This window comes from Python bivittatus, unplaced genomic scaffold (assembly GCF_059951505.1).
Source record: "Python bivittatus isolate LINGU-HERP-01145 unplaced genomic scaffold, Pbiv_v1 ctg000270_np1212, whole genome shotgun sequence".
Classification (NCBI taxonomy): Eukaryota; Metazoa; Chordata; class Lepidosauria; order Squamata; family Pythonidae; genus Python; species Python bivittatus.
In genome coordinates, this window is record NW_028277050.1 from 887,977 (window position 1) to 915,220 (window position 27,244).

The 27,244-nt window shown below is 39.4% G+C and overlaps 1 protein-coding gene across 4 annotated transcripts in view; it reads left to right on the forward strand.

Moving 5' to 3' along the window:
- FAM131B (family with sequence similarity 131 member B) overlaps positions 1–27,244 on the forward strand; it is a 62,968-nt gene that overhangs the window by 10,839 nt on the left and 24,885 nt on the right. For 3 of the 4 annotated variants that reach the window (XR_015795781.1, XM_088138568.1, XM_088138566.1), the window contains exons 2-3: positions 23,950–24,059; positions 27,116–27,151. Coding sequence is in view for 3 of the 4 variants with exons in the window: in XM_088138566.1 (XP_087994692.1) it covers positions 23,950–24,059; positions 27,116–27,151 (146 nt within the window). In the remaining variant the exon portion in view is untranslated. The remainder of the gene's footprint in view (positions 1–23,949; positions 24,060–27,115; positions 27,152–27,244) is intronic. The other variant, XM_088138567.1, reaches the window with a different exon arrangement.

The following is a 27,244-nucleotide window of genomic DNA, read 5'->3' on the forward strand; positions in this document are numbered from 1 at the left end:
GTTATTTTCAAATATTTTGTCTGTCATTAAAAATATAACTAAGAGAGAGAGAGAGAGAGAGAGAGAGAGAGAGAGAGAGAGAGAGAGAGAGAGATCCGGATGAGTCCTGCCCAGATGACATTCAGGAAAGTATTAAGGACCTGGCTCTTCCCCCAGGCTTTAAGGCAGAGGGAAGGTTGCACCCCTGATGGATGGTTTTGTTGTTTGTTTTTGTGGGTGTATTGTTTTGTTTTGTGTGTGTTTGTTTTGCTGTTTTTGGTGTCACTTGTGATTTCTTTTGTCTTTTGTAATTTTTTTTTTAACTTTTTAATTGTAAGCTGTCCAGAGTTGTGGGGAGTTGGCTGGCCTATAAATGGTACAAATAAATAAAATTAAGTTACATAGCACTAAGTTCAATATATAATAATAATAATAATAATAATAACAACAACAACAACAACAACAACAAAGTTCTCACATTTTAAACCAGAAAGAATAGGATTGGAGAGATGGAAATTAATATCCTCCTATTGAGAAAAATGTAAACATATTCAGGTAGGGCTGTGCAGGGGGACATTGAACCCTTGGTGTGCTATTCCATCTGATTCATAAAGTTTATTTAGCTTGGTGGCCAAGCATTGTGCAGACCACTGTCATGTTAAATATGACACATTCTCTTCTTTCCCATGCACAGAGAAGGAGAGTGGAAATGCAGGCTTATTTCTACCTACAGATTTAAATTTGTGCAAACTATGGCTGTAATAGTATGTGGGAATGACTTTGGGAGACAGGAAGAAGAGCCACAGACTAGACAACCGTCATGCAAAAGAGATCTCAGCCCACAGAAATAAAGGGTGCGTGGGAAGTGTTTCAGACCTCCCTAGTTTTCTGGAGAGTAAAAGGAAAGGAGGGGAGAAGTGCTTTCAGACTTGCAAGATTCTGTTATTATAACCTTACAATAAAGATAGTGTTGGTACTCAGAGTTTGTGCTTATCTGCACTACCTTGAAGGGCTAACAAGACTTAGTATAATAAAGAATCAAATACATGACATTGCATGCCCCCTATCTTAAAAGAGAGGAAAATGGGGTGGACTCTGTGCTATGTCTCTGCCACTTTCCCATCTTCTCCCATGTGCAGGGACAAGTCTGAAATTGGGACACTCCTCTACTCATAGCAGTTCCCCATGTTATTTTAAACCCTGATCTGCGGACCTGCAAATCACATGGAGAGCCCACAGGGCTTCCTGTTTCAGCCCTGCCCACTCTGGAAGAAGTCAAGGCTGGGGGCAGAGGAAATCTTGACTATTCTCTCAGCCCAAGGACAAAGTGTCTGAATTGGGTTTTGATACAATGTTTGGTGTTTGTCAAGCAACAATAATGTGTATCAACGTTGCTGCTATTTTTTAGCTGCATTGGATCATTCCCTAAGAGTTTCATATTTTAGTCATCCTGAGTCTGCTGGACCACAGGCTTCCTTAATCATGGTCCCTTTGAGATGGACAATGAAAATAATGTTTTCTATGGACTGAGTTACAGATGGAGTTACAGCAGTGGAAAGTTGCTATCTGTCCTAAAATTGTGAAATCAGTTCTACAATGAAGCCCAACATCAGATTCTAAAGATTCATTGTGAACTAGCAATATTTATTTATTTATTTATTTAAATAATTTACATGGCTGCCTAACTCAAACAGTGTGACTCTGGTAGGTATACCGTAAGCCAGAACATACAGTCAAGAAATAAACCCAATTAAAATTCAGCAATCATTAATAGGCAACCAGGGACTTAGTGACTGGAAACCCCTTATGGACTTTTTGCTGAAAGAAGAAAAAAAATGAACTGACGATTTATGGATTTAATGATTAGAAAGGGTAGATTATGGAAAGAAGAAAACTTTGATGTAACCTTAGAGAGAAAGGGTAATATATAAATGTACTTATAACTGCTGTGAACAAGATCGGAAGCCACTTCTTTATTATTCTATCTTTTTTTTTTCTTTTTCCTTCTTTTTTATCTCTTTTTCTTTGTTTCTTTTTCACTTTTCTATTACTTTTCTCTATTTCTCTTATCTTTAACTTAAAATTTGTGTTGTTTTCTGTGGAAAGACTTGTTTAATTTTATATATATTATTTATATATATATATATATATATATATATATATATATATTATATGTGTGTGTATGTGTATGTATGTATGTATGTATATATAGGGGGGGGCAACCCGGGACATATCTTTCTATCTTCTTTCAGATAGGAATTCTTTAAAACTAGTTAAAGAATTTCTTAGCTCATTTCCACCAACTATAGTTATCTTTAAATCATGGGAATTGTTTGGCTGATAGACCAAGGCATGAACTCAACTTATTACTGAACACACAGGTTTGTATTACTTTTGGGGAGGGGTGGGCTTCATGTCAGTCAAAGGCCCACATACATACATTGTGTGACTGCCTGGACAAGTCCCTGCAATGTTCTTGGCAAGATTTTCAGAAGTGGTTTGCCCTTGCCTCCTTCCTAGGGCTGAGAGAGTGTGACTGGCCCAAGGTCACCCAGCTGGCTTCGTGCCTAAGATGGGACTAGAACTCATGGTCTCCCTGTTCCTATGGCTGTGCCTTAACCACTACACCAAACTGGCACTCTTTTTGTGCTACTAGCACCTCCAAACTCTGCTGTTTGCAGGGTTGTGTGTGTGTGTGTGTGTGTGTTTTATCAAGCTTAATATGTTCGGTGCTGCCAGGTACTAACCAAATAACCCTGCCATTGTTTATTTTCATTCTCTGATGGGTTATGTTGAAATGTATTCTGCAGATGAAGCAGAAAGATTAAAACAGTTCTGTACACCTGTTTTCTAATTGCACCACTTAGGGGAGGAGCACATTTATTTTAAACCCTTCTTTTTTCCTGAAAAACTCTCTCAGTGGGGAGTAAGTAGCTTTTATTTATTTTTTCCCCCCTTTCTTATTTTTTGTCTTTTCTAACTTCCTTCTTTGTCTGGAACTGATCCCACCATTAGTTAGAGTGAAGAGGCCATTCAGAGCAGACATTAAATGAAGAAAGACCAGTAAAGTGATAGGGGGTACAGCTGAGTATTTATCATTTAGCATACCCGTCCCCCATTATCGCTTCCCACCCTAAGAATGTTGGAGAATGTTGGAGAATGTTCTTTTGTAGCACATGCAAGATTCATCTGCCAAATCTGTTGGCGTTTGCACCAGAAATAGGGGGCGCCATCTTGTCCTTTTCCTCAGGCAGCTATGCAAGTTTCAACTCAATGGAGCTTGAAAAGAGCAGAACATATTTCTCTCCCTTTTTATATATATATATATATAAATAAATTACATATCATGGTTCCCTTCTTCCCATAAACAAACCTTTTTAATCAATAAATCCCAAAATCCCCAATTCATTTTTATCCATTTTCAGCAAAATGTCCATAAAGTGTTTCCAGTCTTTTATACAAGTAATTGTTGTTCCCTCCTTAATCAAACAAATCAATTTAGCCTTTTCTGCAAACTCAGCTATCTTCATGATACATTCCTCCATTACGGGTTTTTCTATATTCTTCCATCTTTGTGTATATATAATAGCCTCGTTACAGTTACCATGTATAAAACCAATTGTCCATGAGCCTTTTCTAATTGACTGCCAGTAAGTCCTAGTAAGAACATATTTCTCTCAATTCATCTCTGAAGGGAAAGCTTACTCAAATGGGGTTTACTGGCAGGCTTGGTGCCCACTAGTATATATCCCCAGCCTTTTTGAGCAAGTGGACATGTTAGAGTTTTGAAAATCTATTGTGGGTGCCTTGGCAAAATATAGGTAGTCCTTGTTTAGCTACCACAATTGGGACTGGCAACTTGGTCACTAAATGGAAAATCATAGGGTTGGGAGCCAGGAGTGCGCTAGGCAAACAGCCAGCGCTAGTGCATTCCTTTCAATGTGTATTCCCCATGATGTGCCTGCTTACTTTCTTGTAATCTCCTACTCTCCAGTCTCTCCATTCTGCAAGGGGGGGAGAAAAAAATTGGGTCAGGCACAGGACAACATGTACAGGTGGTCCTTTTTTAATTACCACTCATTCAATGACTGTTTGAACTTACAGTAGTGCTGAATGAGTGGTAGTTGCAACAGGTCCTCATACTTACTGCCATTGCAGCATCCCCAAGGTCACATGATCATCATTTGCGACCTACCCTGCCGGCTTCTCACAAGCAAAGTCAGTGAGGAAGCTGGCAGGAAGTAGCAAGTTGCGGTCACATGAGGTCCTCACTTAATGACCCACATGGTCCTCACTTAACTACAGCAACTGGGACTGCCGGAACTGCCGTTGCTAAGTGGCACGGTCACATGGTTTTTCAATTTACAACCACATCACTTAATGACAGAGATTCCAGTCCCAATTAGCATTTTTAAGTGAGGACTACATGTAATGGCAAATGTGACTGAGAGAGAGACACTGCGAAGGTCGTAAATGTGCATCTTGGTTGCAAAGTTATTTTTTCAGCACCATCGTAATTTCAAACAGTTGATGTACGAGGCAGTTGTTAAGTGAGGTCTACCTATAGCTGTTGGGAGTCTTTCCTGTTCACAAAATGACGGCCATGGATTCCTGCTGGCCATCCAGTCAGCATGCTCTCTCCTTCCCCATTTTGTTCTTTTTCTGGGCAGCTGGGCCACTTTCAAATAAAGCATATGCTATAACCACCCATCTTTCTTTTCTAAGAAGTCTTTTGCACCTGTTTACGAACCTAAGGCATATCTGGAAAGATGGATGATGTTGGAGACAAACACTCTGATTAGCAGCATGCCAACTTCCCATTGTTTAAATCAAACAAATTCTGTTCCCTCTAGAAAGCCAGGTGGAAGAGGAGTTAGGAATCCAAGGAGGTTTATTTTTATTTTGTTGAACATCACATGATAGGAACATGTACAGTTTTTGCTTCATCAACTGTCTGTTGTCTGTGAGGTTCTGGATCTATAGAATTCAGAAGTGACCCGAGACCCACATGTTTTAATTCCTTTTCCAGCAACAAGTCTCTCTCCTACTCTGGGCATTAAATGAAGTCTTGTTTCAGTCCAATTTGTGCAATGTGAACATCTACCTGGAAGCCTCTTTTTTGCCATTGAGCTTTGGAATTTCAGTTTTGAGGATCTGTTCTTTGAGAAAATACTTTTTATGTTTTTAACTATGGTTCAATTGATTTATAATTTAGAAAAATTATTCCCTTCTTGCCTTAAACTACTTTGGTTCAGAAAAGTAGGCTACTTTGTATAAGTATTTTAAAATAAACAAATAAAAGCACTATTCATCCAGTGCCTATGCAACAACCTCTAACCACTCTTATGTCTCACTCTGAACATCATTTGAACTAAAATAAATAAAAACAAAAAGCACTACATGGCTTGTAGGTATTCTTGGACCTGTCATCCTAATCATGATGCTAAGTGCAATTACTGTATATAGGATAGCTTCAAAATATTGCTGAGAATATAGCAGACTTTTGACCAAAGAACTAGGGTTGAATTGGAGGAATAATACATGTTCAGTTTGTCATTTCTGAAACTGAAAAATACGCACAAGGCTTTTGCTGTTGAATTTTGGTTCTTGCCAAATCACGATTAAACCAGAAAATCTGAATTGGGAAGGTATGTTGGCTTTTTCTGAACAAGCCAAGATGTTGTTTAAAATTGGGGAAAGAGACTGAATTTGGTAACCAAAGTTTCCTGGTTTAGAGCGAATGGAGAACCGTAATTAATTTTAAGATTCCTGGTTCAGTGGAAGCTTACAAGAAGGTAGAGCTGAAGGGGCTGAATAAATGAGCAAAATATGTCTTCTTGTTCTAACCTGAGAAAATAGTATTTAAACTGAGCCAGTGTAATCCACAGTAGGAGGAAGGAGGAAGCTCTTCCAGGCAGAAAGATTTAATAGAATCCAGTCTGGCATTATTAAGAGAACAGAGCCAGGCATTGATAACTCAGTAATGCATTAAAGTTGATAAAGCAAATAGGACAAAAGGACAGTAGGCTTCAAAGACCAAGAGGAGAGGGGAATAGTGACTGTAGGAATGCACTGTAAAAGACAAGGTATATTAAGTCTCCGATAACAAGAAGGCAAAGAGTGGCAAGTTATGCAAGTAGGTTACAATCCTATATATATTTATCTGGGAATAAACTCCACAGCAAATAATGAAATGTACGTCCAAATAGATTTGTATAGCCTTACACTGCAAATTAATTCAGACGTGCATTTTTTTTAAGGCAGGAGCCTACCCCATGAGATGTGAAAGCTAAACAAGGAGTGAACCTTGTGATGAATATATGTCAGTTTTTTTTAAAGAAATGCATGCAAAGCACATATTATGTAATACAAATGAATTGTTTGTTTCCACACATAACACCTGCATTTTTGTTTCATGTTCATTTATTTGGGAGTCATTATTATTTGTAACTTCCTTTTACACCTGGGTTCCTTCATGCAGTAGTGAAATTGATATGTGAACAGCATATTTCTTATCTTATACATGTATTCCTCTGTGCAAAAGAACTATGCAGGAATATTGTAATGTTAGAAATAATTCGTCCAAGTAGGCTGAAAGGAAGTAAAAATAAATTACACCAGTAGTACCAGGTGACCATTAGCTTGTAATGCATTGCTCATTCCTCATGAATCCTAGAATTACTAAAACAATCCATAAATGTAACAGAATTGCAGATTACCACGATAGTTAGAAGCCATCTCCCTCTGACAATTTCACATAATGCTCTGATCATGGCAGGGCTACCTACATTCACATTCACACAGAAAATGGTTTGCCCCTGGACTTCCAGGGAAGAAATGCCGAACTGAAGGACAATCACAGTGGAATGAAGAGCCGGTGAGTGGACCGCCTCTTCGTGATTCTTCTCTGGACAAGGAGAGGATTTGGGATTGCCCACAAGTGCTCCAGACAGTTGCTCCTTGAGAGGAGACTGCACGACAGCAGCCTCCAGCGGGTTTATTGCTCTGGGAGATAAAGGAATGCCATCTTAGCCCAAACCACAGTTGGCACCTTTATGGACACTGGGTTCACATACTTCCTTTTCCAATCACTTTTGGAAATTGCTTGTTAACTGTTTTTCAACTATTGGAACCTTCAGAATGACAGGTTTTATAGCATCGGGTGAATTTCTTTAAACCTTAGCGAAAGAAATTTTAAACACAAGTTTAAGAACTTAAAAAATTCTTTTTTATTTTTTTGGAATAAACAGCAAAAGGGTGATTAGAACTTTGATTTTGGAAAGTTACAAAATGGACTAAGGATCCAGATAGATTTGAAATAAGATTTTGAAATTAATTATAAGAATCCTTCCCATGGGAAAATGCTGTTTTGAATTCTTAAAAAAATATATGATAGGATGGGACTTTGAAGGTTGGACACTAGAGGGAATCAGAAGGAATTTAAGATTACAATTAAAGGAGAAAAACACTTAAATTTGATTTATTAATGCAGAATATAGCAAAATACTTTAACATTGGATACACTGAAGGATATTTGTGAAAAATGGACCCAGGAGTTGATTCTAAGAGTGCCTGCCATTACAGATAGACTGTGTTTAAAGATGTTATGGAAGAGGAACAAGTTTTACTGGATGAGACTGAGACTGATCTGAAAGTGGATTTAAAAATGACAAATTACAAGAATGATATGGAAAAGATGCTATACTGGATATACAAAAGAAGCCGGCTGATGTCTTAATAATTAAAAAGGTTATACAAATAACAAACCAAAAGAGTGATCTGGATAACTTTCCTATGTTGGATTTACAAAAGAGACTTGTTAAAGTTTTGAAGAATTTTGTGAGAAGGGCAAAGAAAAAATGAAAAAAAAAAATCAAGTTCTAGGACATTATTTGAAGGGACTAAAGATCAAGATTGTTAATAGGAAGGAATATAAAGGAATATAAATTTTAACCTTGATTAAATATAAATTGATTTAACCTTGATCAAGGTTAAAATACATATGTTGTTATCTCTGGTAACCCTTAATGGACTTTTGCTGATCAGGACTGAACGATGAGGTTTTAAGAATTTGTTTATAGATAAGAGATGGAATATGGAAAGAAGAGATAATTTGTTGTATTTTAAGAGACGGTGATAAGTTACTAAAATTGTTTATACTTGTGATGAAGGGGGAAGTCATTTCTTTATATATTTTCTTTTTCTTTATTCTTATTTTTTCTTTCTTTTCTGTGTTTCCATTTTTTTTCTTTTCTGCACTTTTCTGAACTCTTCTGCACTTTCTATTTTTCCTTTTATTTTATTTTTAGTTTGTATTAGTTTTTATCTTTTAATTGTAATCTTTAATGAAATTACTATAAAAAGAAAAAGTGGTTTGGCCCTTCTTAGATAGTCAGGGATGGCCCAAGATATTTTTCTGCCAGAGAATAAGAGAGTCCACTCTTTCCCATTCAACATAAGCCAGTCCAGAGCTGTGGATAGCAGGTCAGTTTAGGAGGGGTAGGATAGGAAACCTGATACCTGTGTTCTATCATCCAACAGAAGTGATTGTCCAAAAGCACAGAGAAAAACAGATAGATTCTCTGTTCTCCCTCATTCAGTCTCTTTTTTTCCCAATTATTATATACAAAAGGGAGCCACAGAAGCATACAGTCATTCTACCTCACAGATGAGTGGGCAACTTTTAGCAGCTGGAGCTATGTTTTATAAAACAACAGCAGTGGGTATTGTGATCCTGTGTCAATATTATTGGCAGGGATGGGTCCGGGACAATATTATTTTGTTTTGCTTTGGGGGGGGTTGTATTTATGTTGACTTTAATAAAGAATAAGTAATAAATTTAATTTAAAGTTAATGAAGTTTACTAACTTCAAACAAAAGTATACTCTATTTTTTTTTTCATGCCAAGGGGAAAAAAAGCAAGAGATCAGAATTTGGGAGCACAGTTTCTAGTACAGCGTTTCTCAACCTTGGCAGCTTGAAGATGTGTGGACTTCAACCCATGCCGGCTGGGGAATTTTGGGAGTTGAAGTCCACACACCTTCAAGCTGCCAAGGTTAAGAAATGCTAGTCTAGAAGCTTCAGGGACTAGATGGGCTCCCTGGTAGAGTTGCCTCTTGCCTCATGGTAGAGTTGCCTCTGCTCTGCATTCAGAAATGACCAGAATGGTGTTAGACACAGATACAGGAAAAGATTCTGCCAGGGTGTGACAAAATTCAGTCACAATTAAGTATTTTTAAGGCTTGCTGATTTCAGTAGAAGAGTCAAGCATGAGGCATTGCCTCCTACATGCCTTCTACTCAGGAGGAGGATAACATTGGTTAAATGGACTGGAGAGCAATAGCGATCTTCCACAATTACTTTCCAGCAATCGCCATTTAAGGCATACTGTATGATTCAGGAGGTGGTAAGCAGTCATCAAGATGAGTAGCCACTGATCTTGCATGAACCTGTCCAGGCCTCTTTTGGAATCATCCACACTGAATATCCGCATCACAACTATTGGCAGCAAATTCCACAGTTGAACTGTATACTAGGTGAAGAAGTATCTCCTTCTGTCAGTCGTGAACCACCCTGAATTTAGTTTCAATAGATGACTTTGAGTTGAGAGAGAGCAGGACAGAAGTCTCTGCATCCACGGTGTCTGGCATTATTTTATAGTTTCTCCCCTTAGCCTCCTTCGTTCCAAGCCTCAGTTGCTGTTGTCTTTCCTTGTAGGGGAGATAATCAACTCCCTAATCATTTCGGTTGCTCATGTTTTGCATTTCTAGCTCAATAATAAACTTCTTAAGGTGTGGTAACCAAAATTCTGCACAAAAAGTGTGGACTCACCATAGATTTTCTGATGGGGGGGGGTGTCTGTGAGTCATTGTTAACTCCTGGCAACTGCCTGGATTATTCCTTGCCGTTTTCTTGGCAACACTCTGGGGAGTGGTTTGCCATTGCCTGCTTCCTAGGGCTGAGAGAGAGGGACTGGCCCAGCCGGCGTCATGGTTAAGGTGAGACTAGAACTCATGGTTTCCTGGTTTCTAGCCTGGCACCTTAACCACTACATCAAACTGGCTCTCATTTATGACATAATAGTATAATGTTATTATAATGATATTATAATATTGGCAATTCTGTTTCTGTTTCCTTTTCGAATAATTCCAAGGATGACATTTACCATTTTTATAGCAGCTGTACCACAGGTTAACATTTTTATCAAGCTGTCTCAAGATCCTTATCCTGGTTGGTCACTTTGGTTCCTCCTTGGAATGAAGGAGGCTAACAATGAATAGCATTGTTCTGCTATTCATATCATTATTCCTGTCATCCATTATTTTACACCATGGCACTTCACTGTACGCCTCTCCTGATTCATCACAGTTTGCGTGAGCCTGCTGCCAGTACACTGTCAATTAAGAAATACTTTGTTAATCTCCTTTCCTTCCTACTGTGTACAATAATGCTGCTTTGTATTATTTTGTTTAATTTCTTGACTGTTGGCAGAGTCCACAAAACTGCCATATCTCATTTCTCAAGAACTGATTCAATTTAGAGATCATCTGTATAAATTATGCTGCCACCCCCACCCCCCACCCCAGCTAGCTCTCTTTGTCTTACTAACTAGCCTCCTCTTAAGGTTAGTGTGATTCTGTAGAAGAAGGGGAGGAGGTTGTTACAGCAAGCAATTAAAGCAAACTGTTAATATCCCACTCTTCAAGTTGAAGTTTCCAGAGGGGATTATACATTTTAAGATAAATTTAGACAATAACAATTAAACTCGACAGAGCTACCTAGCTAGCTAAAAACACAGTAAGAGATGAAATCTGCTGTGCAAATATTCACCTAGCCCTGAAAGGCTAATAGATTCCCTGACTAGGGCATTCTAAATCTGGGTGCCTCTCCTAAAAAGGCCTCTTTATCTTTGTTCACCACTCATGTTATTAAAGCTCAAAGGCAGGGACAGAGAAGGGCTTCTGAGAAAGGCTTCCTCTTTTAGCTGGCTTGAACTCAGCAGAAGCTACCCAGACACTCAGTACAGCACAGTTAATTAAGCATCTTTATTGCACAATAGATTGAAACCATTTTCATCGTTTGATTGCCCTCTGTCAAAATGTGTGTTCAGTCATCTTATATCTTGGCAGTTTAAACTCAGCACCCCAACTTTTTCCATGGATCAACCTTGCTTTGTGGTGTGGCAGTTGGTTGTTGATAAATATTCAACATTCCTGCTTTGAGAAAAGGATCTTCCTCTTGATAATGTGTCCTCTTCCCTCTTTCCTTCAGATTCAGAGGAACAGGAATGGGTGATGCTTCCCTTCCCTACAATCTTCATATGAGATACCCATGATTTCAGATTTCTCCCTCTCTCCTTCCAGCAATAAAGTCTCCTCCAGGAACCTGGGAGGCAATTGGAGTGTCTGTCCCTGTATCTCCTTCCTTGGTCATCCTACCTCCAGCTTCCCCTATCCACCCAGTTCTCCTTCTTCCTATAGAATCACTGGCAACAGAGTTCCTCTATGCATCCAGTCAGGAAGTTTGTGAGAGTACTGCAAATGAACCAGCAAAGGACACAGAGTATGCACACATCAATCTTGCCTTCCAGGAACATTGAATCCTTGCGTAGTTCTTCTAAAGAATCAAATATTCAAGCCATCCCCTCCTTCACCAAGATTCCAGAATGAGCTCCACTTTAAACTCTTTCTCCCCATCTACTAAGATAGAAGCTGAAGTATATAAGGAGCAGAGAGGATGTTTTCCCTCAACCCAAAATAGAATGGTAGAAAGTGGGAAGTTTCTTCAGTGTGTCACAAAACTGTAAATGAAACGTCACTGGATTGACTTGTGCTACCACAGGAAATGGACAAATAAACTTGATATCCAGCTTCTGGTCTTCAGAAACCAGATCAATAGGCCTAGGAGTCTCAAGATGCTAAGTCCATGATAGCGCAAGTAGTTTAGTTCAGTTAGAAGGGCTACTGGCCAGTAGGTGCAACTAAGTCTAGCACAGGCTCCTGGAAGATATAACTGGCATATATAGCTGAAACAGCCCAGGGGAGTTGAATGGATCTTGATAAATAAATATGTCCCACCAAAAGTATCCTATAGAAAAGCTGTAGCCCATCTGCTATTGGCTCTCAGTTATGTATTTATAAAGATTATAGACATTAGAGAAAAATAAGTGCACAATTTAAAGAATGGGTTAGCAAAAGTACAATTTGGATTAAATTATTGTTCTCCCTGTTGGGCATTTTGGACACATTATGTGAAGACATACAGTAGCTCTCTGGAGAATTCTATAAAGCAGGGAAAGGTGGAAGGAAGAAGAGGACGCCCAAGAACAAATGAATGGACTCAATTACAGCAGTAATGGGTGCACCACTGGAAGACCTGAAAGGCCAGGTTGGGGACAGATCCTCCTGGAGAATATCTACCTATGTGGTCGCTAAGAGTTGACACTGACTTGATGCCACGTCATCATCATCTGTTGGATATGGCTCCTTTGATAGTCCAAGATAGTGTTAGTTTTATCTGAAAAATACTATGGGAGAAAAAGGCTCTGTCTATATGAATTATCCCAGAGTATTTGATATTAATTGAACTTTATAAAACTAAAGCTGACAATAAGACAGTAGATAAAAGATATCAGTATGTAAGCTAATGTGAGCATGGCACTTAATGATTATGTGAGTTGATTTCAAGATAAGGTTTTTGTCCTATTAATCTTAAAGTGGTGAACCAAGAAGATATTTATGTCAGCAGATTTTGTTGTTGTCCCATTGGACCTTCTGAAAGAGAGAATCCAGTGTGTTTAACACGTGAACCAAATGCACTCATGTGGCTAAGATGAGCTAAAATCTGTAGCTTATTTGCTGCAGCACTCTTCTCGTTACAGAGATGTGCATTTAGTAGTTATCCTGCCCCTTCTAGATAAGATTCCTGGAAAGATACTGTATGCAAGTCTATTTAACAGATCGATGCTCAGAGACAATGCAGAAAGTAGCAGAATTTGGGCTAGAGCCCATTTGTCAAGTAGCTATATTGACATGAATACTGTGGTTATTGTTTATTGGGGGTTAAGGTTAATAGCATTTTATATTTACATACTGTTTTATTTTGAGGGCTAATCAAGGATTGTAAATAAAATATACTCTATCTGTTTTATCTATTTGTTATGCCACACACTATAGACCCCACTCAGATGCTGGCAACCCTTTAATTTGTAATACTGCTGGACTCAGTATGACAAGATGGAGGTATTTAGTTGCAGGAGTTTTTTCCCTCCATAGCTTCATGCCCACTGATTATTACCAACAGAAAGCAGAGCTTGTGAGGTTGTTATGTTGCACCGCCATGTAACAGTGACGTTTTCTCTGGACCAGATTTATTTCATATTGAGTGCGTTTTTACATGCCTGTTTTATCAATATAGAACCATAGCAAATTGCTAAATATCAAGGAATATGACTCATCCATTTAGACTAGTACTATCTCTTCTGATCTCTTCTAGCACGTTTCTGGAATCTTGGGTACCCTTTTACTTCATTTTTAGTGGAAAATGTCAAGGAGTTATTTCATCCAGGCTGATCCCTCCTGGATGAAAAATTGCTCCAGCTTCCTTCCTGAGAGAGAGAATGATATGTCAATTTGTTTGTTACTAAAAAGTATTGATTTATTTCATTGTAGAATATTTGATTTCAGAAAATCCCAAAATGGAGAACAGGAGAGTTACAGGCAAGTTGTCAAATCTACTCTCGTACCTTTTTTTGTCTTGACACTCAGTTCCTCAAAAATATGATACCATCTTTGTTGCCGCTGTTGCTGTCCTTGCTAGTGTTATCTTAAAGTATGAGAGGGAATGGGAGCTGATACAGGAAGGGAAGAGTCTACTAATGAGAAAAAAGGCAGAGAGAAAGGAGAGAGCGGTGATTATTTTACAAACCATAAAACAAATTATGGTCCTGTGGAAGAGAATCTCCTGCCTGTCTTTTATAGAACATAATTTTATTAAACATCTTTTTTAAAAAGAAACAACTCATTGTGACGTTTCTGAACTATTCTATTTATTACTGTTTAGTATTTTATTTCTTTTGTAAGACACATGCAACAGGTATTGCTGAATTAGTAGTGAGAACTGCTTGCTCATTTTGCACAGATATATTCACTTACAGGTAGTCCTCGGTTAATAATTGGGACCACAATTTCCGTCGGTAAGCAATGCGATCGTAAAGCACAACATCATGTGACCTCATCGCTTAGTGACAGCAATCCCAGCAGTCCCAGTTGCCATCATTAACTGAATCCCACCTGGTCATTAGGCGGGGAACCACCCCAATCCAAGCCATTCCTGGCTTGGTCTTTCCCAGCCCTAAGCCTTGATAAGGTAAGGGACTGCCTCCTCTTCAATTTCTGCTACCCGCCTATCTCCCCCCCTTCTCTGCCCTTTTGGCCACCCTGCCCTCCACCACCTCTGCCTGCCCTGCTCCCCTTGTCCAAATCACACACAGCCTTGTGCAAATTGCACACAGCCTTCTTGTGAGACTTTGGACAAGGGCTTAACTTTGAATGGTTGCTGAATGAATGGTCATTAACCAAGGACTACCTGTACTTTGTATGAGGAAAGTTCTTTACAACATTTATATACTTTACAGCATGATGGAACTTGAAGAGGAAAGATGGGTGTACAGCTGGTGCCTTGGGACATTCCCACAGAAATACCGAAATCCTTTTTAGAGAATTGTATTTCTTTATGGATTTTTGAAATGTTTTTAAAATCTAGCATGTAGCCACTCACCTAAGATGCGGAGCACATATCAGGTGCCACAGGTTTGGAGTGGTGTCCTTGCAATTCACTATCAGCAGTACAGGATTCCCTGAGCTGCTAGAGTTGGGAATTCAAGGAAAGAATAGGGCTACCACATCTAGGCTGCCAACATCTAGATGACCATGAGATGGCAGCAAAGAGATACAGAAAATATTAATTCTTTGCTGCCATTTAGTAGTCTGCAACTCAGTCTGGTAGCCTTGGGTAGCCCATTTTCTACCTAATAAGAGACACTCCTGGCTAGATTTCCTATGATCAAGGAAACTGTGATGGAATGGTTTGATGAAGGCCGCGCTCAGGGAGATAAGCATTTCCTTAGCCCCCAGCAGGAGCGTGGGAAGGTTAAGAAGATGAGACTGGCCCCACCCTAAGGAATTCACGGTGTTTTGGCTGGCTGGCTTGGGAAGTTTAGATTCAGTCTGGAGAGATTCTATCTTTGAGGTAGAAGCTAATAAATGCAATAGAACTGTATCTGTACTGTCTCGTGGAGTTCTTTGGGCTGAACCTGACATCAATCTCTTATCAACTTATTATTGAAGATCATTTGCCACTACAATTATTTTTCTATTTATGATATATACTCTTCTTAGATGATCACGGGCCCAGCCAGCATTGGGGTAAAAAAAAATATGGTCAGCCTAAAATGTAACGTTCGTTCTGGTCACATCAGACAGCACCATCTTTCTCTCAAAGGATGACCCAATGGGTCACAGGGTTGTCTAGTTTTATGTTAACCTTCAACCAGAATGCTCCATGTTGGTATACAGGTTATAACAAGATAATCAAAACTTACCAGCCTGTTAAAGCTTTCTGTTGAGTCAGTGAAGTGGCCCTGCTTCCGTCTTCCCCTCCACTGGAATCTTTTCCAGCTTGCTCCAGTACTGTGCTTTTAACAATGATCTTCACCTGTTAGAAGTAGCAGATGACGCTATTTATCATCTTGCTCTAAAATGCTTTACCTTCTTATTTCTGAATATAAAGCCTGGATTGCCAGTAGGGTGCTCACTGACCCCAAATCCAGTCCGTGCTACTGGATCCCTCTAAATAATTTAGCATCAACATTGGGGGAGGGAATAGGACCTTGGACTATTCTGCAAATCTGAATGCCATTCAGGAGGCAGATTTTAAAGTTTTTATTATGGCATATAGGGTTTGGAAGTTATCCAGCAAATCTTAGAAAATATGAAAACAAGGAATGTTAATGCAAAATCCATAGCTGGGCAGTATTTATTATGGTGAAATCAAATGCCACAAGAAGATGTGCAGTTTTTTAAAGTCCTTCGTACCTCTTCATTAAGCACAATGTAGATTGGAAAAGAAAAAATGTCGCAAGGTTTGAAATTTAGACTTAGACTGAAGGTTGAGATTTTAATGAGAGCACTGGTATGCTTTTAGCCCTGTATTTTTAATATGAATAATGCAACAATGCTTTTATAGCAAGACTGGGCTATTCCTTTTCCTAATATCCTTCTTTTGTATGTATAAAGCAATGGCTGTAACATTTAGACAAGTATGAGTGCCAGACTATGAGACTCTCCCAGCTGAAAAGCACTTTTTTGCAGAATTTTTTTAATATTTGTATTTATATTTTAAAATTCATATTTTATGCAAGATTTTTATTTTTATGTATTGTTGTTTAGATACTACTATGTTTTATCATAATTCATAGATCTTGTATTTTAGTTTTACAGTTTGGTTGTTATATTAATTTTTTATGATGTATTCTATTGTTTTGGATTTGCCTAGTTATAGGCACATGAAAAATAAAACTACTACGATTACCACTCTTAAGAATTGAACCCCATGTGGCAATGAGGCTTTAAAATAGCCTTCCTTGACCACAGTGAAGGATACCCTGTGTGTGTAAGGGAAAAATCAGATCAGCTGCTGATTGGCCACAAAAATTTTTCATTGGCAGTAGAGGGTGGGCGGAGTCTGGGGAAAGATGGCAAGGCTTGAGAGCTAGACAGCGTGCCTGATTAGGCTTACAAGCATGGATGCTTTAAAGGTTATGACTAGGTTTTGGGGTGATTGCGTATATCAAGCTACCTCCCCATGTCTTTAAAAAAACACCATGTCAGTTCTGAGAGCAACTAACATGTTGTGTGAAAGAGCAGGTTTCTTGCTCGTTCTTATACACATCTGTCTGCTACTTGAGACAGAATTAGTTCCGGTTGGCATATCTTTCCGTATAAAAGCATATATTGATGGATGAGGCAGCTGATGGAGGTGAAGCCTCATCACCTGATGGCTTAAAATATTTCCCAGACTACAGATCCACCTGATATGGGACTACAGCAGCTCTGTCTGGGCTTTGTCTCAATGAGTAAACAAGAGACTTACCCAGCAGACAGAACTAAAGATCCTCTTAATATTTGTTCAAGGGCTTTCACTGGCTAAAACGTAGCTAAGAGACTAAAGTGCAAATCAGGAAATCAGATCTGGTCTGCTGGGAACCCAGTCAGCCTCAGTCCCCCCACATGTAATAATACTTACTCCTATCTTATAAGGTTGTTGTAAGGGTTACATATAGATAACATATATGAGTAAGTTAAACATACTGTACAAATCTTTGTCATTATTATGCATAAATGAAGCTAGAGGCAGAATGTTTCTGCTAAGGCAATCCCTACAAATAATTCAAGTACTTTTATTCAATATAAGTTTTATTTGATGCTTTTCAATTGATCACCCAACGTTTCGTTATTAAGTGAATTTATTAATTTAAAAAATTGCAACAGCAGTGATGTGCCTGGGGAACTGATCAGAGACTCCATCCAGGACTTGATGCTAAGGACTCCAGCTTTTCCTGGAGAGGTGAACAGGTGCAAACACACCTTACCTTTCATTGTCACAACTATGCTCTAGTTTTATATTTTCTGTTATCATTGGCAGCTTAATTGCATTAAAATGTCAGTCATACTGCTCAATTTTCAGATTCCTCCCAGCTTCACTAATGGCCAATTCACTTAATGACTCAGAAGCTTTCTCCTAATTAGTAGTGTCTATGCACAGTGGCAGCTCACAGTGCTTGCTTCTGCTCAGTAATTCATGACCAACTCGAAAATTATCTAAAGGATTGCTAACTGCTTTTTGTCCTACACGGAGAGAAGATTAAGCAACACGTTTCAGTACTATGGATTGGCAAGGTACTAGTGTGTATTGTTGACTCCAAGAACCCACTCCTTGTTTAACTGCTGCTTTTGTATTATTTTTAGTAGATACACATTGGGTCTTCCTGTATCCTGAAAGTCCACTGCAGATGATTGAGTTAGATGGTAAAATTTATGAATGCTGAAGAAACCTTGGAGAGGTTCTCCTACAGAAACGTCATGGTGATCAGTGAAATCTGGGCAAGGGCAGTGTTGTGCTTTTCTGTAGCTCTGAGTTGTAGAGAAGCTTTCATTAGGAGATGTCTGTGGGCTTTGCTGAAAAAAAATGTTGCATTTTCTGATATATATCTTAGAGCCAGTCACTAAACCATGCAACGTTTCTCTCCATATACACACACACATCCACATCTATATCTATATCTATATCTATATCTATCCATCCATCCAGATGGTCATGGAGAATAACAGGGCTAAGATCCTGTGGGACTTCCAGATCCAGACAGACAGGCAGGTACTGGCCAATCAACCAGACACCATGGTAGTAGACAAGGAGCAGAAGACAGCAGTGGTGATAGATGTATCAGTGCCAAGTGACAGCAGCATCAAGAAGAAGGAGTATGAGAAGCTGGAGAAGTACCAGGGCCTGAAGGAAAAACTAGAGAGGATGTGGAAAGTCAAGGCCAAAGTGGGCCCAGTGGTAGTAGGAGCACTTGGGGCTGTGACTCCTAAGCTGAGAGAGTGACTCCAACAGATCCCAGGAAAAACATCAGAGCTCTCTGTCCAGAAGAGTGCAGTGCTAGGAACAGCCAAGATACTGCACAGAACCCTCAAATTCCCAGGCCTCTGATAGAGGACCCCAGATTGAGGAAGACACATACCACTCCATTTTTTTTTATGGAGAAAAAAGCCCCATGGTTTAGTGACTGGCTCCAAGCCAGAGTCAAGGGAATCTTGTTTTAGCAGCAAGTGACAGGCATTTAAAAATCATGTGGTATCATGGTATCTATAGAGATTTCATGTTCTTGTCTTGACTATTCCCTGCTGAATTCTGCATTTGCTAATGTTAAATGTCTGCTGCCACTGGATAATAAAGAGACAACTCATCATAACCTTGCCCCTGGCTTACTGTAAATGCGCTTTACAGCAACCCATTTTTATGAATCCAGAATACAGCATTTATACGCTTCTAAAAAATGTCAAGTCAATCTAAATGCTGTAACTAGTTTGCTGAATTAAGCCATATAGTACATCTTCCCTGGATATGGATTGTGAGCATGGAAAATGTTACTGTGATGAAGTACATATCTGAGTGAAATGTTCTTGCTAAAGTAGGAAACTATTAACATATCTGAAAATCTGAATTAGTATGTTGTGCAAATATATCATACTTGCTGCTGCAAACTAAAATTATATGTGCAAGACAGACCAAGAAATTAAGTTACTTCCACAAGGTGAATCCATATGGCTCTAGAGCAGTGTTCCTCAACCTTGACAACTTTAAGATGTGTGGACTTCAACTCCCAGAATTCCCCAGCCAGCAAGGTGGAGAAACACTGTTCTGGGCATTTTCTTTTTTATACTTTCCAACCCAATGGAATATTATAGACATTCTGTGAAGGGGCTTGATATTCTGTCCATCCATCTGTCTATCAACAGGACAATTGTCTGAACAAAGAATGCAACAGGGCCAACTTCTGCATGGTGGGATAACCCAAGAGGCAAGAGGAAACAAAAAACAAAAAAAATCCCCAATGCATCCCTGTGAGAAAGGCAGGCAGTCCACCCCTTCCCTCCTCCTGCTCATTTGATGTAGGCTACACTGTGCTTCCTAATGCACACATACACACAGGGATGCAACTTGAGGGAGAGCCCAGTCACACATACACAGAGACATAACATGATAACAATTACCTTCTACAGCCACTGCTAGTAAAAGGGTTGGCTGGACAGGAGATGCTGTTAAGGATCTGTCCTGGTGCCTGGAAGCTCTTAGGGTCTGGATAGGGGTGAATAGGCTCAGGCTCAATCCCAGTAAGATGGAGTGGCTTTATGTGCAAAAGCCTTCTGAATCCAAAGAAACTCCATTTTTAATTCTAGACAGGGTTCCATTTCCCTGGGCAGAATCAGTTTGTAATCTGGGGCTCCTCCTGGACTCACAACTCCTGCTCAAAAGCACGTAGCATCTGCAGCTAGCATAACCTTTGCACGGCTTCGTTTTATGTATCACTAATGAATGTTCCTGGATTATGGACTCTTGCTCTCCATCACTCATGCCTTGGTAATCTCTTAGTGAACTACTGTAATGTGATATACCTGGGGTTACCCTTGAACACCATCTGGAAGGTTCAGCTGGTCCAAAACACAGTGGCTCAGGCACTTGTGTCTGCCAGACAATTTGTTCATGTAACACCACTGTTTCAAGAGCTGTGCTGGTTACCATCATGCTCCCAGATGCAATTCAAGGTGCTGGTTATCACTTTCAAGGACCTCCATGACTCAGGGCTACTTACTCCCAGTGGTTCTGCCCATCCATTAAGATCCTGAAGAGGAAGTTCCCTCTGGGACCCTTCCAGAGAGAGTGTCATCTGCAGGGAGCATGGAGTAGGACTTTGTAATGAGCATAGGGGATGGTCTTGAAGGATAGAGGGAGATCTGTTGCCAAGGCAACGATCAGATAAATGAGGCTTGAGCCCAGACCAAGAAAGTGATTTATGAAAACAGCTCAGACAGCACCATCACCCCCAAAAAACAATTCACATGAAGATAAAAGAGGGAGGAAGGGAAGCACATTTGGACTTGCAAGATTCTGTTTCTATAGCTGTTCTAATAACAGTAGCTTTAAGTCTACAGTGTCCATTTCTTAGTCTGATCTCCCTTATAGGGCTGACAGGCCTTCCCAGTTTCTGCCCCCCTTCTCTGAAACAGCATTCCCCCCAGAAATCAAATTGGCCCCTAGTAAGACCTGGCTGTTCAGGCATGTCTTGGGGTCCTGTATAATTGTATAATAATCAGTCATCACTGAGTCATCACTGAGATGAACAATGATTTTATACTGCATAGCTTTTGGGCTGTACTGGTAACAGCAAAGTATAAAAACAGGGGGATTTGTGTTTTGTAATTATTCTTTATAAATAGCACTTCTGTGATAGACTCCACAATTTGGCTAGAAAAGAACTCCCTTGAGGATTTCTTCAAAAAAAGCCGTTTTTGTGCTTGAACAACAGGAGTTCTGTAAGGAATTCAGGAAGACCTTTTTTCTTCCTGGAGTGATTACAAGTTTTATAGTAAATACTGCTAAATATCTTTAAACAACCCCTAATATGTTCCTTTGCAGATATTCTTTCATCAAGTTGTATATTATAAGAGTAATAATTTACTGACATGCATAATCAAATGTAAATAGTCAAACTGGGCCTAGGAAAAGTTTTCAGGGCTGCATACTGACTATGTGCTGTGTACTTCTAGACAACATCATAATGGACATGCCACAGAAATGGAGTCCACCTAAGGCTGCGTGCAATCCTACTACAAATACTGGTAGAAAAGAAGGTATTATGGCACACGGATTGTTGTCCAAATGTCACTATAAAGTCAAATTGCATTGAAATAAGGAATTATAAGAAATTTAGGAACAACCAGTCATAGTTGCTTCCATCAGTCTTACAGCACTCCTAGTATGAGAAGATGGACACCATCAGAAAAAAATCAAAGATGATTTTTTTTCTTCTTTTTGCAATGACGTTTACTCTCTAGAGACACTCATTGGATAATGCATTGAAAAATGTCAGTGAAAATATAAAGAAGAATGAAAACATAGCCCTACATATCCAATTAAACACAGCAATTAGTCTAGAGGATTAGGGTGCCATTGATTTTCCATGCAGGACAAAGAATGTCATGTATCTGCACAACCCAATAACATCTAAATCTCTAAGCTATAAAATCTTTGAATTCATCCCTTATAATATTCATACTATTTAGTATGGATATTTTTCAAATCATTTATGGATACATCTGTGCAGTAGGTAATGTGAGCAGTCCAATTATACTTTGGAAGAGCCAGCAGTCCAACTATACTATGGAAGAACACCATGGAGGTTAAGTATCTCAGACCTCCATGAAGAAAGGAACCAGAAATTTGTGTAATGAATGCATGAGGTACCAATATAATGATGACTACGCTAAGGTGAATATGAGTTGTGGGGGACTGCAGGACAGTGCTGACTTTCAAGGGGCAAAACTAGCATGTCACAGGAATTCACATCCTCTGGATTTAATATACATATTAGCTTATCCAGGCAGAGTGGGAGTGCTTGTGTGTGCAAAGCCAGAGCCTTGTTGGCCCTTACTCCAGGCTTTCTTTTCTGCTTTGCTTGGACAAGCCAACAGCTTGGTGTTGTACATTGTGTGCACATACTGCTATGCTTGCACAAACAAAACTGGAACCCCTGTCAGCTGGCTTGTCAAGACAGAGAGGAATGAGTTCAGACAGCAATCCAGCAATTCTTTCATCACATTTTCAGTTTTTCAGTTCTGCAGATCCCTGTTCTCTTTCTATTATTGCTTCACTCTTTTCATTCAATTTAGCTCTTTTTGAGCTTGCCCCATTGAATGTCATGGCAACATTTTGCCATGAAGTACACACCATGCTTATGAATTTATGCTTATGGTACACTTTCTGGCAAGTGCCCTATACCTTCAAACACATAATGAATGCTTGTAATTGAACACCATCTGCTCTGAGTCTGCCTTAAATTGTTCTCTGTCCATAGTTACAGTAAGATATTTAGCACGGTTATTTTCAGACCCTCATTATTTGAGGAGTTGAGGCAGTGCATTACATGACGTACATTTACTGTGCAGGATCAGATTAAGGAAGGAAGCCAGTTTTGTAAGTTTTCTTAAGGTGGCTTTTGTACAATACCGATTGACTGGCATTTAGAATGCAACAAACCCTTCCTGTTATGCCTAGAACTGTTTCAGCTATCTGAAAAATGGGGAGGGGGGAGGAAAACAGATGACTGCATGATCTAATAATCTATGTATTTCAGTTATCGTGGAATGGTTTGTGAAATGGGGAGGCTGTGATTTATGGAAAAAAGAACGACAAGTCCTGTTTAAATATCTGTCTGCACAAATCCTATTTGGAATTAGTCTCCAAGTCATACTTAAGGTTTATAGTGTAACTTTCAATAATCTTTACCCGATTTTCAACATCTATGCCTCATATGTGCATTATTGGATTAGGGATGAGCAAACTTTTTGTGACCAAGGGCCACACTTATAAGGCTGGGTGGGATCATAACACACATGTGGGTAGGGCTGTTTTTTCCCCAGGTGTTTGAGAAGTTTCTTTTCTCTTTTTAACTGTGATGTGATTTTTTAAAGCTTGCAATATGGTTTGTTTGTGTTTACCACCTCAAAATAGCAGGAAACTCTGCCATCAGTTTTCAGTTGTCATCCTCAGAGGGGACCCAAAGGGCTTCAAGAAGGCACTTAAGGACCACCATTCTGTAGATGATATTCACCATTAGTTATTTGTAATTTGTATTTTATGTTAGTGATTGAATTTGATCCTTTGATGTGCCCCAAATGCCAGTTAATATGTATTTATTTATTAAACTTCTAGTGTACTTTTTCATTATGAAAAAGTATCCTAAATATCTGAAGTGACACCACATTTTCTTAATGCTTGGCTGTAATGCTGTACTGAAATCCATTGATATCTGTTCACTCAGTCTCAGTGGTGGATGAATCCTGCAATTTTCCTGCAATCAACAATATTTCAGCCCTTCACACTATTTCATCCAATCTTCTAACATTTTTAAGACTGTCAGTTAGATAGAAGTTTGATTCAATAGCATATTATCTTCTTTGCAGGGGAGGGCATCTTAATTAGATGTGTTACTGATCTGCATGGACTGGGGCTCAGAGATTCCTGCTTAAATTAACATTTTGTATCAGCTATGGGACATCCCAGGCCAATGGATATTTTGGAATGCAATCTCTACAAAAGTAGGAACTCTGATTACCTTTTGTATGGCTTCAGGAAACGAAGTGATTGCTGTGGACTGGAAAGGGCTAAAAGATGTGGACCAGATCAACATGGACAGCACCAGCTCACTCCATGGTAGCAGCATCCACCGGCCATCCACTGAGGTGAGCATTCATTCCATCTCACAGAGGAGGGAGCATGCAAGAATCATCAACAAAGAGAATGCACTAATTAAAGTTACAGAAACCAGTATGCTCCTCTAGGATCTTCAAAAAGGGGGTGTTTTATTTTAGACAATGGCAGGGGTTTCTGATTTGTTATTCTGAGTTGATGTTCAGTAGATTGGCAGGAAACCAAATTATTGTTTGAAATTTGAACCCAATAAGATTCCAGAAATATCAGCTATCAAAACATCTTGGGAGTATTCCATGAAATGCCTAGGATAAATCTTTATCTATGCAATTTCCCTAGAATCACTTGTGTTCTCTATACTGTATCCTCTTGTATTCTTGTGATCCACCAGAGAATTTCCTCCTTTTGCTATAGAATCTCTATTTAGTTCAGGCCATTTGATGACTTGGTCTTGTGCATCACGTATGGTCAACCCCTGTCCCATAGAGGCCTCTGATAATTTTTTTCTCCCTGGCACTCAGCTAAGAGCCAGACTGGGCTGAATATGATTGTGATGGAGTAGAAGGTGTGAGTGCAGGCAGTGTCCTCCCTTTTAACCACACAACAGTCAGCCTGCCAACTACCAAGCAGCAGAATTTCATTGGGGAAAACAGCACACTGTGTGCTTTCCTTTCTACTATAATCGTGCAGCTCTCCCCATAACACTCAGATGATTTACACAGGGAAAAGCTGTTTCTAGGTCCAGTCAGTTGCAGGAAGGAAAACATGACTAGAACAGCTAAAGGAACTAGATATGTTTAGCTTAACAAAGAGAAGACTGAGGGAAGGCATGATAGCAAACTCCCAATACTTTAAGGACTGCCACAGGGAAGAGGGCATCAATTTATTCTCCCTAGCACCTGAGGGTAGGACAAGAAGCAATGAGTAGAAGCTCGTCAGAGGGAGATCTAACCTGGAAATGAGGAATTTCCTGACAGTGAGAACTATTAAGCAATGGAACAGCTTGCCTTCTGGAGTTGTGGGTGCTCCATCACTGGAGGACCATTTGTCCGAGATGGTATGAGGACTCCTGCCTTGGGCAGGGGGTTGGACTAGAAGACCTCCAAGGTCCCTTCCAACCCTATGATTCTGTGATCTCAGGGTGCATGGAGAAGTTCAAACTTCCCTATTCCCATGTATTGGAATTAGGGTCAGGAAGAAACTGAGGGGCTGGCTCTTTGTCTATATATGTTTCATCATCCATCAGCATACAGTAGATGGCTTTAGATAGACAATCCATCTTGCATAACTTCATCTGATTCTTTGATAATTGTGTGTGACCTATCTATCTAATAGGGTGCATGGAATGAAATTTAATAAGATCTTTGGAATAGATATATGCTATTCAAATATGACATTTTAGTTTTTATGAAGCTCCTGCAAATTTTAAAATGGATCATTGATGCATGCTTACTTAGAATGTGACTCCTGAAATCTCTCTTCAGGGGATATTGACTACTTCATGTGATATCCATTTGAATGGCGGCAGCATTGGCTGAATTGGTTCCATCTTCCTGCATTTTTTACCTTTCCATTGGCATCTCATAGACCGCTGTTATAAAATAATTACTGGACTACACAGAACCTTGCCTTCATTCAGACTCAGTGGACCAGTAATTAAACCAGACCAATCTTGTTTACTTTGACCAGCACCTTTTCTCAGTGTCAGACAGCAATTTTCTGCAGCACTGTTACCAGAACTTCTTTTAAGTTGAGATGAGCTGGGCAGAATTCTGGGAGTAAAGTGTAGCTTCAGCCATTCCACTTTAGAGACCTATATTGTAATAAAAATATTTAATATTTAATCTTAGAATCATTAAATAGACATTCCTAACCAACTAAGGAAAACTGCTAAAGAGAAACCAGAGTATGGAAAACTGTGCTTGAAAGCAGGCTTAGCAACACACATCATTGGTTAAATTTGCATAAAATTCCCATGTTTTCACATGCGTAAACTCTAGGTGAGGCTACAATCTACTCTACATTGCTTGGGATGGGTTACACATAGCACTGGAAAAGGTTTTCAGATGTGCAGTCCTACTCCTATATAGTAACATCTTGTTTACATGTGACTAGACTGAAGGTGGCTTCAGATCCATCCAGGAAGCAAACTGAACCCCCTGTGATAAGTTAATAACATTGCTGGGCAGTTTCCATCATGCTAGCAATCCCAGCTTCCTCGTGCTGCAGTGGTGACTCTTATGACAATGACAGAAGGTGCTTACCCTTCAGTGCCATTAACTGATTGTTGGAAGGCTCAGAGGGATTTCTGAGGAAATGTGAAGCCATGTCTAGTAATGACCCTAAACTGTCTTCCTGCAAATATGCAATCTTAGATATAATACATAAGTGAGACAGCATCTAGGAAACTGAAAAGAAGAATTGAAGAGCTGAGTCAGGAGGAAGAAAAATGCAATTAGAGAAGGATGAAAGAAAAGGGTTTTGAAGTATTTATATATAGATAAAGTAGAACAAATATTGGGAGGAAAGCTTTTCTGTAAGTAAAGTGCCACATCAAAAATGGATGAGTAAGGAAAAGAATAAAAGGATGGTAGCTTTCAGGAAGAGTATTTAAACTTGGCAGAGCTAAGGGAAGAAGAGCAAAGAAGAAAGAAGAATGGAAGAAGAGAAGTAAGGAGAAGAATAGAAGTATTTTGCTATAAGCTACACATAGCTTCAGGCAATTTTATGAATGTATAGCTACTGAATCATCTACTGCTGCTGTAAATAAGTTTTCAACTCATTGTTTAAACGAACACCTGATAATATCATTGATGTTCTGTGCCATGCAGCTTCTATCCTGGAATATTTATATTATCTCGCCACATCTCTGTTTGCTTTTCCCTCTCCTCAATTTTTATGTATTGCGCTACACACTTACAACTATCAAGAGCAGTTTGAACTGGGATCTTCTCTCCTGAAAGCACACACCCTGGTCTCTGAAATCCTTAGTAGAGGAAGCAATAAAACCAGCTGCCACAGAGGATTAAATGAATATCATATGGAGAGAGTTTGGGTGTGTTACTAATTCTGTCTTCTTCCTGTGTAGCAAACACGGACAGATTTCTCCTGGGATGGTATTAATGTGAGTACATCCAGCACTCTAGCTCTGTGTGCATGTGTCCATCTGTCTGTGTGAGAGCCTTGCTGCTGGTGGGTCTTGAGGTGACCATTAGGG